The sequence below is a fragment of the Anopheles merus genome, unplaced genomic scaffold, assembly GCF_017562075.2.
Source record: "Anopheles merus strain MAF unplaced genomic scaffold, AmerM5.1 LNR4000170, whole genome shotgun sequence".
Taxonomy (NCBI): domain Eukaryota; kingdom Metazoa; phylum Arthropoda; class Insecta; order Diptera; family Culicidae; genus Anopheles; species Anopheles merus.
The window spans coordinates 49,953-69,226 of NW_024427750.1; the positions used below are offsets into that span (position 1 = coordinate 49,953).

A 19,274-nucleotide genomic window follows, 5' to 3' on the forward strand; every position below is an offset into this window, starting at 1 on the left:
GCAGCAGTAAAAAGTAACTATGACGAGTGAAAGGAGTGCAGCAGGGCTGAAATGAAATTGTAGCATTGCTGGACAGTTGTTTGTATTATCGCAAAACGTACTAACATCGCCATGATGGATCATGTAGGAGATAGTTTATGTTTGAGCTTGTCGGTTTCGTTTTCGCAAGAGCGCTAGAGATTGTGCTATGCTGCGTTGTCCGTCTACAATGCAGCATTTACGCCAGCCGGGGTAGTTGTGAAATATTCAAAACCATATCTTCTTGAAACTCTTCCAAGAGCGCTCCATGTAGGAACGAGAGCACCATCTGTAGGCTCAGGATTTTCGGTTTATTTGCTGCTTCATCACCTACACAGCTGTGCGTGTGTGGAGCGTCCCACCACACGCCCTGAATCCCCACAATTTTGGGAGCCAAAAATCAACAATTAAACCGTGTTTACGGGGGGCCAAGCCTTGTCTATGTAGATGCTACCGACCACTGCAGTAAATCCGTTGGCACCAGCTGGCTACAGCTTGGCCGGCGTGCACATTGCCGCGTGCAAGGCAAAAATGGGGCAAAAACCCTGCCAAAAGACATTTTACTGCAAACACGCTGTTAGTGTGCACATAAAAGATGTAGCATATGTTTTTGTTGTTGTTGTTGTTGGAAAGGAGATTATAAAACAAGCAAGTCGTTTTTAGTTTACTTGCGCAAGCGAAGTGGAGCTGGGTTGGGTTTTATGATGCTTGTTGGTTGGTTGCTAGAACTAGTTACAAGCGAGCACGGTCAATGAGATGGAACAACTACCCGGTACTTTTATTCTGCGTCTCTCATGTAAAGGATCTCACGTACAGCAACGTTGGTATTTTCAATAGAATCCTTCTTTTCCCGTCGCATTCATTAAGTTTCCCTTCAAGAATGCAGACGGCAATAAAAATGGGGAATTTCGGTGCAAAAGAACGACGACTTACGCCTTGTTCGCAGGCTAAGGAGATACAAGGAGAGAAAGGATACAAAGAAATTCAAATTAAACCTGACGACTGTTGGGGATGATGAAAAAGGATCTAAATAGCACAGGATTTGTCTGCATGGCAGAGTAAAGAAGCATCGTATTATCCATTTGCTGTTCTGCCCAGAAGACCCTAGCAGTCGTCGTGTTTGGAGATACAGATTTTTATGACACATCTTCACAGGGTTCAAGTGAATCTTGTGGCACAAGTGCCAGAAATTTGTTTCTATAGCTCCCAATAAAACGCCCTTCTGTATAAGTGTGTGTGTGTGTGGCCACTCTTGGGTGACAGTGGACAAATAAAACGCCCCACTTAGGCTGTGCTGTTATTTATTCTTTTTCCAAGAGCATTCTGGCGATTGCAACATCGTGGGAAATTCTTCGCTTATAGTTTTTTCCCCCTTTTACCCCCCACTGGCAACGGGGGGGCTCAACGGTGACAGTTTATCTTATTCTGCCCCTTTTGCGGATGAAGGTATCTAATTCTTATGTCATCTAATTTTGCCTTCATTTTCTGCTCTCTCTCGCTCAGTCTCAGTTCGTGCAGCAATGGAAATTCTCGTTCGTCCAGCCGACCGTGGAGAAGTTACGGACGAATGACTAAAACAAAAAAAAGGAGAGGAAAAAACGCAAATAAAACCCAATACCCTCGCACACCCACACACACACACACACTCTTCCCAGGGGAGATTTTTGCGGGCAAGCCTTTGCCGAAAGGCGAAACGAATATAAAATCCAGCCGGACCCATATCAACCGCGCTGAGACAAGCTTGAGGTCCGGCAAGCGAAGCGCACTGGGAAATGGCAAAAACTCAGCAGCTTCTCTCCGGATTGCTGGCTTCCAACACGTGGTGTAACACGTGATCGCAATGCCGCCCGGGGGCACCGTGGACCTTGAATTATTAAAGCTTCCCAGTGCTGGTGCGCCGGGTGCTTTGTGGCCTCCGCAGGACATCGCAGACAACCGGCGGGGCAGCCAGAGAGCTGATGCTGTCATGCTCAGTTATGCTTTGTCCCACCGTGCCCTCACTGTGGCGCTGGCAGGCACTTGTGGACTCCGTGCCAGCCGGGTTTGGTTCACCGTCCTGTTGTGATGCTGCCTTTGTAAGCTGCTTTGCATTCCGTTCCCGTTTCGTAACGCACTGTCAGCGGTGCGAAAACGAAATCATTCGAATGAAGGCAGCGCAGGTGCGGCAGTGCTGAAGGGGGAGAAATAATTCCGTCTCCTGTGCAAAGCGTGAGAACTTCACAATCGGGATTCGACGAAGAATTCGACCCATGCATGGAAGGGGAGTAAACGTAAAAAGGGCTTGCTAATATGTATCTGTGAGCGCAACAGGAAAAGGGAGTGCTTTAGATTCCCCCGACGGTCGGTGGGGACGTTGCGTTGTTCCCAGGGAGGCATGGGAGGGGCGGATTCTGAGCAGACCAGACACTGGCGCCACAGCAACACAGTTCCCAGTGTCCTTGCTGTCTCCTTGTGCCTGGCGGATTGGTGTGCCAGTGTAACATTTGTTTGTTTCCTTACTACTGCTGGGAGGAGGAATTCGGGGCTTTTTTTCTATTCTCCGAAAGAAAGGCGGTACTGACTCTCTGCCAACAAGGCCACATACTCAGTGGTGCAAAAAATAATACACTGTTACACGAAGAAAAAAAAAGGGGGAAGGCACACGACACAATGGAAATGCGGTGCCCTCAGGAGCCACTGGTGGAGTGGAATAACAACTTTTTGTCTCCTCCTGGGAGGCCATTTTTTGTGCTGCTCCGGTGTTCTGACGCATTTTTTTATCTTTTATCACAGCGCTGAAACGGTGCAAAAGAAGGAAGCGACACTGGGTGGTACACTGTTTATTCACTTACAGAATTTACGCACGCAGGAAAAGTTCTAACGACATCGTTTCGGCGAAATCGGAGGACGAGTTCGTTTTTTGTCCAGCGATGCCCAGGGAAGGGAGTGGATCGGAATGAATCGCAGCACGGTCAGCATCTAAGGACTGCACGTTTAGTCCGCGGCCACTGAAACTGCTGACGTGATCAGCGTGAGTGTGTGTGTTGATGTTACAAGGACGAGGAAGACTTTGGCGTTTGTTAACATGTGAATGGAAGGATTAGTGCCTTCCGGCGACGTGTTCTTCGGAATTGGACTGATCTTGTATGTGATTATTTTAGTGCCCTTTTTTACTGGAAAATTGTGTTATTCAAAAAAATTGAATGCAAAAGTCTGAAGTGTGAACTTGTGATGTATTTTTGTTGTTGTAGAAATCAATTACTGATATCAAAGATGTCAAGGAACCTACACACTTTTGCACAGTTTGTGATATTTGTGATAATTCTTGGAGCTACCATTGTTCAACCAAAACCTTGAACCTTCTTCTTGGAAAGCCAATTTCAGTGTCCAAGTTGTTAGAGCCTAGCATCTTGGAGAATACTAATGTACTACAAACATGTTTGTAGACGTCTTACCGACCGAAGCTGTCCAAAACACGGATCAAAAGACATCGCTGTCATCAACGTGGATCTAACGTGTACAGTCGCAAAACAGAAACAGCGCTGGAACTTTCCCGCTCAGTTCCAGGAACGGTAAGAGCTCCGGGGATGCTCTTCAAAGTGCGCCCCCTGGCAGGAAGACGCGCCAAGAGGCACCGCAAAGCGGTTGTAGTACTTGCTGTAGATGGAATGTACCAGATTCCAAGCAAAACCCGGCGTACCGGCATTCTAGAAAGCTCTTCATCTTCAACACCCTTTTCCGGTAATGTGGCCCCTTCAAATGGAGCATAAACAAAGATTGGCCAGAGGAAATTAGCCAACCGGCTCGCTTGTACCCCGTTTTCCCCCGGAATCAAATCGTCGTTATGTCCATAATGGTGTAGTTAATTATAACGAGATCATGTTCGATCACATCATTGAACACACCCATCAAGTGATCGTTAAAATTTACGGCCTGTCCCGTTGGCTTGTCCCGGGTGCCCGCGTGGCAGTCTTCGCAATTAGTCCCCCGGGTAATTTGCGCTTCTGGTTTGCGGAGTGAACCTTCGTGCTGTGCGCTCACGAAGCAAAAGGGGAAGGAAGTAAAACTTCATTAAACAAGGCTTCAACTCCATTGACAGCACTTTGATTGTGTGTACTGTAGAAAGCAGCAGCTACAGCAGCAGCCAATGGAGCAGGGCGAGGTAAGCCATGCTGCCTGCCCGGGGCGATTTCTGTTAATCCTTCTCGCTTGAGTATGATCTCGTGTGACAGCTCGGGCACCGGCGACGGCACAGTTCGGGCTGGAGGGCAAACTTTTATCTACAGCACCGCAGGATTCAGCTCGTTGCAAAGCATCCGAGTGGTTAATCAAACCAGAGATAATAAAACGGCTGGGCGTCTGCACGCGAAGTAAGTCGGGCGAAAGAGGAGGAAAGTGAAGTCGTTATCCGGGAAACACTGGGGACAACCAACCGGCAAGCCAAAGAAAAGGGCAGCTTCGTGCCTGAATGGTAGCTGAAATCAAACGTCCCCTGGTGGTGGTGGGTGTTCTCTACGAGCAACCCTATAAACTGCACACCACAGTCAACGAGCGAAGGAAATTGATCGAAAAATAACACTTTGCATCAAGCACAAGCAAATGACCGTGGTCCCGGTGGTAAGATGAAGGACCGGCTGGAGCTTCAGCCGGCTGGAGCGGCTATCTAATTTATCACCCGTCTACCATCTTGGGACGCAGTTAAGCGAACGCAGTCGGTGCAGCCGGCGAGCGCCTCCCCGGGGCAGTTCGAAAGACAACAACACTCCCCCCGAACCAGCAGTGGCAGTGAAAGAAAATTGTTTTAAGGAAAAGTTCTGTCCTTATTATCTCTTCTGGGAATCTTTTCCACTCTAGCTCGGGATGTCCTTTTGCCAGGTACGGCAGGATTTTGAGCGTTTGTTTTCGTTTCTCTCGTTTCTTCTTTTTTCCCCCGCCGGTTTCTTTCTTTCCAACTAACAGCGTGCGCCTAGGAGTGTCTAGCCCACCTGCAGCTGGTGGCTGGCTGGTGAAGCTTTTCTCTCACCCGACAGCGTAGCGAATGGAAACTGTTATTATTTTCTTTACCAGCGCGAAGAAAATCTCCACCAACCATTAACGGTAATCGCTTTTGGGTGGGAGTTTGTAAAAATGTATTTTTAATGAATTCGAAAAGCTTTAGTAAGAGCGAAGAAAGACGCAGAAGAGAGGGAAGAAGAAGAAAATGCTTTCATATTGAATGCTTCCCTCGGTGACAATCTCTGCGGCTCACAGGCTGGCGGCAAATGATGGGAAACGATGAGCAAGACGAAGCGGCCAACGTGCTCGGTGCGGCAAAAGCCTGCGACAGAGATTGAAGTTTGCTCGAGAGTTATGTGTGTGTGTGTGTGTTGGAGCGATACTGTTGCTTTTTTTGTATCCGAAGCTACCTTCATTTCAATTCCCAGCAGAACTTTTCGATGGCACTCTGGCTCGGTAAGGTAATCTTTCGATTCCGTGCCCGTATTGATGGAGTCACTCGAGCTGAATAGCGAGCGAGTCTTTCGGGGCGAGATTAGGATGTAACGATGCGTGACGATGCCGGGAACGAGAGATGAGCTCCACCCATCCTTCCGATCCGACCAAAATGGCAGAATTGTGATGAACTTTTCCATTAACTAGCCAGGAAGTGGTACATTGCGAGTACGGGCTCGGGAGGAGGATGGATGGGAACGTGGTAACGAATTCGAATCAGCACCGAATCAATTTATCATCTGCTGGAGCTGGGAAGTTGGGAAGAGAGGCTTTCGGGGGGGAGGGGGGGGGGAAATAATTTCGGAGGCAGTCCGGGAATTAGCATTGTGCGAAGCAATGGCGGAAGAGGCAAACGTAATAGCAGCAGAATTGTATCGTTTGATCATATTTTATGGCAGCTTCATGAATGCTGTAAATATTTACTCTAGACATTTCGAGGTCTATTACTATGTTCTGTTGGTTTAAAAAGGAGTATATTGGGATTTGTTCAACAGAGAAGTGAACTATTTTGAAAGTCTTATTTGAGTGCAACTTCAGCTTTTGCTGCACACTTAATGCAAATCTCGCTTCTCGCTCGTCGCCGGCAACGACGAATTGCAAAATAAAAATACAAAAGGGTGCAATAAATCCTAATGGAAACAAAGCACATTGCCAGGACCGTGTGCCATTTTCTTAATGCTACCTTCCGGTACGGTACCGTCCGGCTCACCCACACAGCCTTGAGATTAAGAAGATGCATAAAAGCATCCAGCCGGCTGATGCAAGCGCCAAATGGATGTTGGAGCTGTGCGCCCTTCACTGCTTCCCCGGTTTGTCCTTCCACGCACAGCCTTTTGCTTGCTTACTTACAGCACAGTCGGGTATTGTTGTGTTGCGCAGAGCACCCTGCCGGAAGCAACTGTAAGTGCAGTGGCAGTACAGTTAATGTTGCACCCATTAGTGTATGCCCGGCAGTCTGCTTTCCAATCGTTGGTGCCCGTGCGAAAGGTGTTTCTGTGTGTGGTGTGTAAACAGAAGAGAGAGAGAGAGAGAGAGAGGGAAAAATAATTTCTAAAGATGTTTTGTGCTGCAAATGGAGGTTGTGCTTTATGCGCTATGAAGGAGGAGTGGGCTCAGGCAATAGCTAATTGGGGGCATGGTGGATTGTGTTTGAGAAAGGAGGTTTATTTATTTGAAAAGTTGCTCTTTGCAATACAAGAAAGAGATTCAAAGCTAGTTTATTTTTGTCGTTTTGATTAATAACATAAGAAAAAAGATTTGCAACGAGCAGAGAAGAACACTGAATTGATCTTTTAGCTATCAACTTCGCTTCTTAACTTCGTCTTTCGTGTTTTGGTCATAAATACGTAAAAACTGCTTCTTGAAATGTTAAAAACACCGTGCTTCAAAGTGCTTTAGTTCAAAGTGTTAATGAGAAAATGCTATTCAATTATCTTAAGTCTGTATGTGTATTCTTTCCATAATCTAGATTTTGTTGTGCAAATGATAACAAAATAACACAAAAACAACAACAACAAAATAGTGAAAATTTGAAAACCTGCAGACGACAGCACACGAACAGTAAGCATTGCTTTTGCGTTCCACTGACTGGCAACAGGAAACGGAGACGTTCGGTTCTGTCCAATGTCTCCGGCATCCTAGCTTCCGCACTACCGACGCTTCGATAGCATACCATGGCCGCTACTTACGGTTGTCCGGGGCAGGTAATATAACAATCTTTAACACACACAAAAAAACAAAAAAAAACTGCATGTAAGGCGTTTGAGGAGATTAATTTATTGCATGATTATTACTAGTGTACATACTGCATGATTGTTTTGATGAAGTTTCTTTTAACTGATTTGTGTTCATTTGTAGCATTTTACTCGTAATCAATCTCGTTCACTAAAATATTTATCCACAGGGAAAGGCCATTAAAACTAGATCAGTTTTGATTCTGTCTTTCGGTTTGGTTGCTCGCTTAGCTGTCTTTCAATGGCGCCCTGCGAAAGCTCTCAAACCAAGGCGGTCATCGCAAGGCACATGTAACATGGCTCCACTTGATATGTGTGTGTGTGTGTGTGTGTGTGTGTGTGTGTGTGTGTGTGTGTGTGTGTGTGTGTGTGTGTGTGTGGGAAGGCGGTGATGTGTATCTGTGGCAAATTTATCGACTTTTATCAGTTTCCACCTGAGCAAGGGCCTAAGGGCCGTTTTGATACCTGCTAGGCGTCCTCCAGCACACTCCTTGGGAAGGATGAAACCACTCCACACATACTCACACACACACACATGGTCGGCGATGGCATTCGGGTTTGCGTACAGCTTTTTGCGAGATTTATGGAAGCCATTTGCCGGATACTCCACTAACGCGCCGCGGTGTTGACTAGCACCGTCCGCCCACCGCACATTGCGAAACGCACTCTAGGCGTGTGGCTGTGTGGGTGTTGATGTTTTGCGGTTTTTGGGGACAGGTTGATAAATGCCGCTTCCGTGTGGAGCACCCCGGAGCACCTGGTCACAGCACAGCAGCGATACCGGGGAACGATCCCGTTTAATGTGAGGGCGTTTTGCAACACCTTTCGCTGGGCTGGCGGGGACAACTTTGGTTTGGCCGTTTTGGTCACTATTACGCTCAACCACGCGCACCAGCACGGTGGCACCTTCGGGCCCTCGGGTTCATCGGATTTTCCTGCACCTAATTGGAATTTTTCCGGCACCATTTGTTACCGAGCGAGCGATACAAGGAAATGGTTTTGTTTTTGTGACGACTTTCGGTTGCTGTTCAGGAGTGTCGGTGGTAAGAGTATTTTGTTTTTGTTTGCGTTTGTGATTGCTTTTTCGCAAGGGAATAATAATTCGCGCAGCAAAAATAATGTATCGCCAACGGTTGATGGTGTGCGATATATCTTTCAGCTTTGGATGGCCGAGAAATAAAATGGTACGTGAAAGGAGTTTACCAGATTAATGGTATGGTAAATGGCATGATTTTACGACGTTCATAGAACGGGTGGTTACAAGAAACTTCGAAGTATTTAGGGGAAGGTAGTTAAAGACGGATACTGCGGCTAAGATGGGCACTTCTCATAAATGCATGAAAAAGGGAATTTTTGAAATTTCAACAATGTAACATCCAAACTTAAAATAAAATAAAAATAATAAAATAAACATCCTGACACCAAAGCGGGAAAGACAGACACTTAGTCGTAGGGAAAGACGGACACTGAATTTGTTGCTTTATTTTTCTTCTTATATCAACTGGTGATGAATAAATTTAATCAAATACCTTAAATAAAGGTGTTTGGAAGATATGAATCATCCAGCAACTAGAGAAAGCATCGAAATATGCGAAAAACGGTACACCAGTCAAAATAGCAGCCATTCGTTATGCTATTACTCGCTCGACAATGATGAAGCGCTTCACGAAATCCAATATATTGTCACGATTTGGACAAATTTAAACAATAAAAATATGAGGCATTGATATGACATCGTTCAGGAATAGATGAGAGATTGTATGGGATTACAAATATCAAAAGTTGAATTTTGACATGGTAGAAAAAATGGCTTTAACTATTAACAAGTCCATCAAAATACTGGAGTCGTGGACTTTTGCGCGGAGTAATTTCGCAAACGGAAGTTCTAGACTGTTGCTCTGTAAGCTGGAGCAACATCAGCTGTTTGTGCGCGATGTTTCAATAATGCTTTAGATTCTTCATTAGTCAAGGTGTTATAAGCGGCGCTTATAATTCCTAAATTGACCAATGAATAAACGCCGCGAAATTGGTCTAGAATTGGTTTATGTACGTACCATGGCGTGGAAAGTAATGATATATGTTAAAATATTATAAATCTCTTAAATTTATATCGTTTTCTATAGATGTCTTACCCTTTATGGTGTTCAGCTTTCCCATATTAGGTGTCCGTCTTACCCGAACATTTCAAAACTGCACGAAAAAAAACAACATGTTTTTATTTAATGAAAAAATTACAAAAATCGATAGAAACAAAAAGGTTTCAACACATTTTCTGATAAAACATGAGTGTAAGATGATGTATTCACATTTTCATGATCATAGCATTCCTTAATGTGTCCGTCTTACCTACCTTTACCCTATGTAAATTATTTCCCTTTTTTTTGGATAGGAATTGTACGCGACTATAGATTTGGAATAGTGGAATTGTAAATGAGTCAGTTTAACTTTTTTCAATTTCTAATACTTCCACCATGGAAACGTATTAGAGATGTCAAATTCAATTATTAACTGATTCTCATGTCATTCGATCATGCGTCTCAATTTTGAACAGATTATTGATTACAAAGAGCTCAAGAAAATTATTAAAAAATAAGCAAGCGATCAAAAGTTTTTAAATCCACGGTAAGAAGTTAAAATAGTGTTTAATAGGTAATGGTTCTAAAATTTATAATTCCAACCGTTCCAAAAAGATCCAGAAAGTAAAAAGCGTTAAGCAAAAGCTCTAGAATTCCCATTAACAGGACTCCACTGTCATAATGCTGCGTGGGTGTACAGCGCTGGAAATGGCTGCTCATTGTTTTTTCCTCCTATATTTTGGATGCTCATTTTCCCAGCGCCCGGCGAATTTTCTTCTGCACTGGCACCGGCAGCAAGATTAATGGCGCTTAATCTTGATAAAATTAACGGTCAGCTTATTTCAGCATTAGCTTTTCGCCTCATTATTTTGAGTTTAAGACGGTGTCTGGCAGAGGAAGAAAAAAAGAAGAAGAGCCACGGACACGGTACAAGATGGCGCTCGCGCGCGCACACACACACAAAAGGGAGAATAAATCTGTTTTTTATCAGTCCCTTGCGATCGCGCGTTTGTTGCGGTGAAAGATGAATGAAATTAAATGCACCATTTTTGTGTGGTTTTGACGAAGCGAAAATGTCGTCGTTCGCGGACAAGATAATGAAGGAATGGAGTGGAAGGTGAAATAAATGGCCATATTAAAATTTTACCCCACTCCCCGTTCTTGCGTTTCATCATTTAATTCAATTGTCTGTTTTCTGTGTATCTCGAGTAAAGAAGAAAGCATTAGACCGGCTTCGCATTTGTTTTGTCTTGTAGCACTTATCGGCTTTATTGTTTCAACAATCTTCCAAATCACATTCCTCCCGGGAGTGGATCGAACGGGGTGTCAGTGGCAGGCATCAGGTTGAAATCTTCCTTGCTCGCCCCGTACGCCACCGTATCGCCCCGCTGATAAGCCCACGACATGTGCAGCGAGTTGTGTGCGACAGCCACATCGCCCGCCCGATCCAGCGCCACCAGTCCGGCCGTACCGCCCAGTGCGGCGCTCATCGCGTCCAGCAGCTCGTCGGCGACCGGTTGCAGCGCGCGGTCGGTCAGCTGAGCCGTCCGCAGTACGTCGTACGCGAGGCATACCTTCATGATGATATCGCCATCGCCTGTGAGTGACACACCGCCCAACCCGTTATCGGCGTACGTCCCGGACCCGATGATAGGCGTGTCTCCGACGCGTCCAACCCGCTTGCCCGTCACACCGCCGGTCGAGGTCGCCGCTGCAATGTTGCCATTTGCATCGATCGCTACCGCACCGACCGTACCACCTTCGCCCGAGCGGTAGCTTTGGTCGGATGCTTTCCACTCCTCGAGCGCATCCTTTGAGTGCTGGGTGACCAGTTGTCCCGGGGGCTCCAGAAAGCGAAAGCCACGGTCCAGCGCGAAGGAAACCAATCCGTCTCCGATGAGAAAGTTATGCCCGGAGTGTTCCATTACGTCACGGGCCAGCGAGATCGGGTGAAGCAGATCGCGCAGGCCGCTCAGGCTGCCGGTGGCCTTCGTTGCACCGTCCATGATGCTGGCGTCCAGCTCGACGTCTCCCTCGATGTTGAGGGCCGCTCCGTAGCCGGCGTTGAAGAACCGATCCGCCTCCATGATGCGAACGGCTTGCTCGACCGCTTCCACCACCGTCCCGTTGCGGGCCAGCACTTGGTAGCCGACCTTGGCCGCCAGTGTGACACCGCGCAGTTTGCCCGGTATACGATCTTCCGACACGGTCCCTGCTCCACCGTGCACGATTAGAACGGGTTCCACCACACCCATGCAGTACTGCAGGAAGAGAGATGCAGTTTAGTATAATTCACTATACACAATCAGTTGCGATAAATCACCTTAAAGTTTGACAACAGTATAGACAAAACTAACCATTCCCAAGGGAACAACATGTTGAGAGCACACTGTGACGCACAAGCACACGTCTTTTCGGTAAGCAAGCCCGTTGCACAATAAAGCGGAGATTATTATTACAAGTGGTTCACCGCCGAGTTGAGGAGTGAATGTTGTTTACAGCGCAGCAGATAACCAATACCACTGGGCGAAGGGGTTTTGCGTCTTGCAGCAGCCAGCCAGTGTTGATGTTGTCAGAGCTGCTAAGCTGCCTTGTGTTCATGTGTTTATTGAACTGCTCTTTCTAGAGCAGAGTTGAGTGTGTTCATGCGAGCTGGCGATTGCAGTGCTCAGCCACCTTTTTCCTTGCTTACTTGTTCCTACCATTAATCGGCTGTTTTGTATTTGGTATTAAATTTATAAATTTATTTATTCAGCTGTCTTATTGTAACCAAAAGTTGGCTGGAACCGTCTTTCTGGTTAATGTTTTTAATTTATATTTAATCGATTATTTCGGTACTCAAGCCTTTTTATAGGAAGATTTTATTTATATTTCATCTTGGAAATGCGAAAAGAATGTCGGTTCGGACGCATTTGCCGAGTTTGTTTAGAGTCTTTGTGGTTGTATTTTCTATTCAAAAGTAGCAAAAAACGCATTATTCCTTGATTCCTCATTTGAATACAATTTCTTCTGTTACCGTGTGTAGGTAGAGCTAAGCGCCATGAAGATGAAAGAAGCATTAGAAATGAAAGTCATCAGATCCTTCTCAAAAGTACCTCAACAAATCAACATTTATTTGTTGGGTAAAAAAGTGTGCAGTTTTAAAAAAGAAGCCCACGTTTCACAAATAATTCCTTACTTCCTTTGACTTGTGCAAAAAAAAAAAAAAACAAATTATACATTTAGGGTGAGCACAGAATAGGAAGAGCTGTGTTGAATGAAATCCAAACCGTAAAAAAGTGTGCACGGGTTAATGTTTTTTTACCAGTTTGGAGCTTTGAAATGAAAAGAAGGCAAATGCGTACTTTAAGGGCATTTTTTAAGCACACGATGAGTTCGTGTAATAAATTGTACCTTTTTTTTGTGTGAAATGAAGAAACTTTTACGTGCACATATAATTACCGAACAAAAGACAAGGGGAATGGTTTATCTTATCAAGACGCTATCGAACAAGAGCACACACCCACACCGTTTGAAAAGGTACGATGTAACCTGTTCAAATAATATGCCCGCTTGTGAGCGGAGCGAACTTTGATGATTAATATTCAACGCGCCCGGTTGAGCGGGTGCAGGATCCCTCCGAAGAAATTGTAGACGTCAAAGTTTAAATCAACCGCAACACACGACAAGAGAAAAGTTCAATTCGCTTCAAAGTTTCGACGCCCGCGCTCGCTCATCAAAAGGCCAGAACCGTCTTAAACGTCTCCCGGCGTTCCCAGTCGACGGGCTCTGTCCCTCTGTGGAGCGGCTCATCGGTTGAAGCTTTGTCGAAACATAGATGAAACATTCACCCTGACACACACACACACACACACACACACACACACACACACACACACACACACACACACACACACACACACACACACCCACACACTCATATTCTGTGCTGTATGGGGAAGGAAAGTTAAGCACGGTTCTAGACACGGACGGAACGCAACATGATTCGTTTTGAGCGCTCGTTCAGGAAGCGGGACGCGTGTGGATCACACAGGGAAAATGGTATGCAAAATTTGCTACGGATAAAGCGCACCCCGCCCACGGGCACGGGCTTCCGATGGCTTCGCGAAGGCACTTTACCGCGCCAGTTCAAATTTGTCGAACGTTAGTAATGGTTTTAGAAGCGTGGGGCGGTGGGATCTCCAAAGCTCCGGGATGAAAATCGCGTGGGAAGGTGATTTATGGAATGTGGAGTTGGACGCGTTTCTTTCTTTCTTTTTGTTGTTGTTGCTGCTACTTCTGTTGGATCGTGCGAAACCTTATTTAGCAATAATCCTGAATTACTCTCCCTAATGCTGGACCGGGGCGGTCCTAGCCGGAAAGCTCCGTTGGCGGATGAGCATCCTGTCAAAAAGTGCTGACACGGGTGAATCGCGTACCAGCAAAACCGACGACTGGCTGACTGGCGTGAACGTTACACAATTTTTCACCCGCCGTCCGAGCGGGAGCACTTTTTTGTTGCGTCCGAGCAGCGGTAACTTTCGATCGAGCGATTTTTGCTGTTTGCCTCCCCGGGTTTGCCGGGCAAAAGTTTCTTCCTCCGAACAACCCGACGGTTGGCCTTTTATGGCTGTTTAGCTCATAAAAATTGCTGTCAATTTTCCAGCAGCAGCAGCAGCAGCAGCAGCCAGTTTAGTGCTGCTTTGTTCGGAAATTGATTTACTGTCGATCGGGACCGTTCGGAACAATGTCGGTTTCGTCAGTCTTGTTCTACTTGTACCGGTTTTCAGCGGGGGAGAAAAAATCGGAACTGCAATACTCCCCGGGGGATTGGCCGCGAAATGGCACCACCAACAACAACAACAAGAAAAACTGGCCAACAAGCGAATGGCTATCATTAACAACATAGTAAAACTTCGCCATTAAAAGCCTTCGTCCCAGCCAGCGTATTTTGCGAGCGGAATGGATCACTTTATTAAATGGCAATTGGGAGGGGCAGCGCTATTTACAGCCATTAAGCGTTTCGGTTCGGATCGAATCTCACACAGACCGATTTATCCTAGCAGTGGCAGTGGATTCGATTCTTTGTATTAATGTGGAAAGTTTTCTGTAAAGAACAAATCATGCTTGGTTTTTCAAATCAAAGGCACCGTTTGGCTTTGTTCGTTCAAATGGTATCGTTAGTATTCCTATCTCGCGCTCCATTTCCCGACCATACGCTTTTTGTATTGAACCGAATGCGGCGAGTTACGATCGACTCGTATTGACTGCTGTATCCCGTAGCACGTGCTAAGGTAACGGGGTAGAATACTAATAATTTCCAGTTTACGAGCGACGGGGACGCCCGACCAACCCGGTTGAACCAACCGCCATAAATAATGCACCACTCGTAAAGCACGGGGAAGGGTGTGTGGCTCTCGTTCCCCCTCGGCGACGCCGTGTCGATTGAGCGCCGCGGGAAAACATGTGTCTTGCATTGAGCGGGGTGGAAAAAAGGGATATCGATGGTAGAGCTTGGGTTCCCATGATTATATTTCCCCTCTGGCTGGCTGGGTGGCTGATTCGATCCCGTACGGTGGAATATGTTGGTTAACAATTGAATGTAAATAAAAATCATTGCGCCTTTCAGATAATTTATTTATTGTATGGCGAGGATAACGGAAGGTTCTAAAATTTTAAATTGATGTCTTAAGGAAAGGCTGAGCAATGAGTAAAAGGAGCTTTGCGATACATAATGCACAACGCTCTTATGGATTGAATTTAGTTACTAGTTAAGCGCACATTGTGCTGATCGCAAATAAATGTTATCTTGAAGTTGTTTGCAGTTAAGTATTAAAAACACTTTATCAATTGATTGATTTGTCTTGTATAGTTTTTGTAAGCACTTTTCTCACAAAAATTACCAAAATTGCACGAACTATTGTAGTGAAAAGTAGACCATAATTTGTATTACAATTGATATTATCTTCGGGGCAATGGATGTTGGGCGATATAGGCAAACAGTTGTCTCAATTTACGCTTTATTAGATTTGCACTCGCAACTGCTTGTGCAGCTTGGCTCGCGTCTCAGAATAATGTCAATTTTCTTAAGCTTTTGCAAGCGAGTGGCCAGGCTAATTTCTGCTTGTTGCTTTGGCACAGCAAAGCTATAGCTTCGATTGTATGACAAAACCAAGGACAGATCTAGCAGTAGAAAAGGAATCATTCAATGGCCTGATTTGAGCATTATTAGCCTTGAGCCGAATGTCATAATTGTGTTTGAGCTGGAATCAATTATTATGAGAATCTGAAAATTCAGTCGATTAGATCATATAAACTTGTTGAAAGAAGTAATATTGTAGTTAGTTTTCTGAATAATTTAATGGATGTTTTAATCATTAAAATGTAACACAATAAACACTTATCTTTATTTTCCTTTAAATAGCTTATTGTTTAGCACCGTTTATGATCATGCTTGGTGACCAAAACGTACCCTCTTACCGTAAACTATTGCTTACTTTCACCGCTTGTAGCTGGTTGCTGGTTCGTGCAGCTTCCTGTGAAATGTTTCAAACGTTTTCAACACGTCGCTCGTACGGAACTGCATTACATTGTTCGCTTTTCTTTCCGTCTATATACCACCCACCCCACAGATCTCAACCCTAGTGCAGCATCGTTCGGAGCAGCAGCATCACACATCGGAGCAGAAAATGCGCGCCATTGGACGGGTCGGCCAGGCGGTGAACCTGGCGGTGGAGCGGTTCGTAACGGTCGGCGAGACAATCGCAGATGACAATCCCGAGATTAAGCAGGACATGTACGATGCCTGCAAGGAGGCACGAGCAGCCGGTAAGTTGCGTCCCGCTTCGGTCGCTTGTTCCAATCGGTCTTCCCTACCCCTTCCAATAGGAATGCCCCATCCAATTTCCAAAGCAAACTCAGACACCGTCTTATTGGCATCATATGTGTGTGTGTGTGTGTGTAAAATATCGTTGATGGAGAACGGTGAACGGTACATGCCAATTTAAGCAATATTGGTCGTTTTAATGACATCGTTACAGTTTAGTTGCAGGCCCGAATTATCCGTTCCCATCGATCGGCAGACGTGGCATATGGGCCTGTGGGTGTAGTGGGTGAGTGTAGTGAGTATGCTGTTCATGTTGCCACCCACCATGGCCGTAGTGGTGGTTTGATTACAGGTGGTTTTGACCACCGCCAGCTTCGCATACATTGTAAGCGCGTGTGCGGTGAGCCTAGTCCGGATTGTGTTGATTAGGTGATTTTGAGGTTATGGTGGTTGTTTTAGAAGCTCCCTCAGACCATGCCTTCCCTCACGTGAGAGTTTTGTTCACTGTTGAGTGGAGGTTAAATTATGAACCACTGTACAACAGCTGGATTGCGGGTGTAAATGCGACAATCAGTGACATCGAACGGTGACTGGTACATTTTGCTGGGTGCAGTTTGGAGCAGAAATAGCGTGCAAAGGCACAATTATGCGCTTCGCCCCGTTTTTAAACCCCAAAAAAGTGATGTTATAATCCATAGCAATTTGTCGGTTGGACGTTTGTATTTAAACGAACTAGCTCTAAGGGTACAAAGTCATGCAAGTTTTCGATTTTCACAATCCCGTTAAATACACTTGCTTGCAGTGAAAATAATTGGGCAAGGGAAACGTCTTGCCAGAGCTCCATTGATTCTTTTAAGCAGCTCTATTTTAAGCTGCAAATAATGAGAGCCAATACCCACCCTGGGGGGAAAGGCTCTAGTGCCTCATTTGACAAACAACGGAACGAGTTTGTCCTCCATGTGCAGCCCCAGCTTGAGCGCGGTTGAGAGCTCCTCCCTTCCGGTGCACTCCCTGTGTTGTCGGCACATCATATTATCACAAAAGTTTCCTTCTCCTATCGCAGACACGTACATCGGTTGGTAGGTAAGAGGTCTCAAAACCGGCGCTGCCCCCCCCCCCCCCCCCCCCATGCTCCGGATCTTGCCCCGATCACGAACAAAATCAATACGACATTTATCTCAAGTCATACGGTGACGGTGACCGCGCGGCCACATTGAGACGTGATTGATAGTGTCGGTGTGGTAGCGGGGCTTACCCCCGCTCCATCTCCAACTCATACATACCCCCACGTTGGTATTATTTATGAGTTTACCCTTGACGGACGAGCTTGCATTGGTCTGAACCTTAGCAACAGTCGATGTCACTGAAAAGTTGGGCCGCAGGCACGGGGCCAGGGAAAGGAAGGATTCCATAGAGCTCGCAAAGTGTGATATTGTTGATGGTTTTTATATCAGACAGCAGGTCAAGCGGATGCCACCGTACGGCATCAATCTATGTCAGGTCAAGCCGGGCGGGCGAGCTTGGGCAAGGCTGGCTGTGCCAGCGATAAGTTTCTTGCTTTGACAACTTTTCCACTTTTCACGGCTTTTGAAGTGGACTGTTTTGAAGTAATGAAGAGTGTGAAGTAAAGTTGTGAGTGTGTCCTTCTTGAATGTTTTATAGTAGATTATTTTTTCGTTGGCAGCGTTTACAGCAAAGATGGAAAGTAAATGATGCAACTGGCCACTCGGCAGCTGTTACATGGATTAGCAAATAAATCATATTTTTTGTAACGAATTAAATGTAGAAATAATGATGAGATATTTTTATTTGGAAAGTTTTATACCCTTCAAAAATTAGTTATTTTTTTAAAACAATTAAATTTGTTTCTACAAGTACCTGGCGGCTCCATCATTTATATTTGATACAAAACATTAGGAAATAATGTTTTTCGCATACAACAGCAGTGAGGATACCAAGATTTAATTAAATCGAAGAAAAGGTTCTTTAATTAATGAACAATTATATAAAAAATAGTTGATAGTCTTTTTTGTATTGATAAAATCCGAGGAGTTTGACCATGCTCCACAATTGATTGGCAAATAAACGGTTGTTAGCATTAGCAGGACTTTGCTGACAAGACACACACCCGCACGATCGGCACAAAGCACAACGGCAACGATATGATTGGTGGTTAAAGTTGAAAATGCAGCTGGACATGGTTTGAATTTAAAATAGCACCGCTCACTCCCGCCCGAGTGGTAACGGACTAACGGACATCCTGCAGGCGTGAACAGAGCCTGGAATGTGAACAAAAGCCGCAACCGATCGAAAAACTATACCGTTGTGCAGTTTGTGCACAAGGCAAGAAACGAGGGCGACAAAAAAACGCGGTGACACACACACGCACACGTCGTTCGAATCATCTATTATCCTTGCATAGCTGAAACGCTTTGCGGTGATGGAATGGCTGCTGAGAAACTTTTTAATTGACGGAAAAAAAGCCCACCCAAACGAACATCCTGCACCGTACCCCCCCTTTCGCTGGTGGTGTGAACGTGAACCTAGAAATGAAAACGGGCTATCTAGGCCGCGCCTGCTGGGCCGAGGACCAAAAGTAAAAAAAAAAAGCAAAACGAAAGTGTCGTGAAAGCCCGGAGGAACATTAAAAGCATTTCAAAGCGTTACGAAACGGTGTCGGCTTCGCTTCTTGCCACCGTTCTCGCACCACCCTGAGAGGCGGAGAGTGCTTCCCGTTCCTGGTAAAACCACGCGAACCGAGAATAGACAACGGAGACCTTTAATTTTAATTGCCATCCTATCCAATTTTATCGCACAACAATCGGGCGTTGGTGTGGCCGTGGTCCGTCCTGGTACGAGAATGGCTCAAGCTCAAAACAATGAAGCGTGGTTTGTTTCCATCAGGTTCCCCACGGGCGGTGAGAGGGAAGACAGTGTGAAGGGAAGGCTGTTCGTTATGTTGATGACGACCCACGAGGTCCGAGCTTGACCTAGTTCGCTCACGAGCATCATGATGTATGGTCGTACGTTCTTTATTTCCATTCGATCATTCGAACTACCGGCCCACTGCCGAATATCGAATTGCGCTTAATTTCCACCACATGTTTTCATTTGCAGTGTGGAGTGTGGAGCGCGATAAAATGGCATGGCAAGTTGCGCGGTGTTTAGTTTCGT

General features: G+C 45.6%; 2 protein-coding genes across 2 annotated transcripts in view; one reads left to right on the forward strand and one right to left on the reverse strand.

Annotated features, from left to right (window-relative positions):
• The window catches only part of LOC121601763 (alpha-catulin-like), a gene marked incomplete at its 3' end in the record, with an annotated part of 33,404 nt that extends 17,302 nt beyond the window's left edge, over positions 1-16,102 (forward strand). Inside the window, exon 3 of the mRNA XM_041930569.1 lies at positions 15,907-16,102. Within this exon, the coding sequence (XP_041786503.1) occupies positions 15,907-16,102 (196 nt within the window). The remainder of the gene's footprint in view (positions 1-15,906) is intronic.
• On the reverse strand, positions 10,539-11,753 carry LOC121601762 (probable isoaspartyl peptidase/L-asparaginase GA20639). Its single transcript, XM_041930568.1, has 2 exons — positions 11,619-11,753; positions 10,539-11,556 (listed from the first exon to the last, which is right to left on the reverse strand). The coding sequence occupies exons 1-2, from the start codon at positions 11,670-11,672 to the stop codon at positions 10,588-10,590; spliced, it is 1,023 nt and encodes a 340-aa protein (XP_041786502.1). The 5' UTR covers positions 11,673-11,753; the 3' UTR covers positions 10,539-10,587.
• Positions 16,103-19,274: the final 3,172 nt, after the last annotated feature.

Bases quoted from the DNA above. Each gene is read 5' to 3' on its own strand.
- LOC121601762 (XM_041930568.1), bottom strand. From the start codon at position 11,672: ATGTTGTTCCCTTGGGAATGGTTAGTTTTGTCTATACTGTTGTCAAAC. The intron at 11,557-11,618 runs GTGATTTATCGC...CTCTTCCTGCAG, and splicing joins TACTGTTGTCAAACTTTAAG to TACTGCATGGGTGTGGTGGA.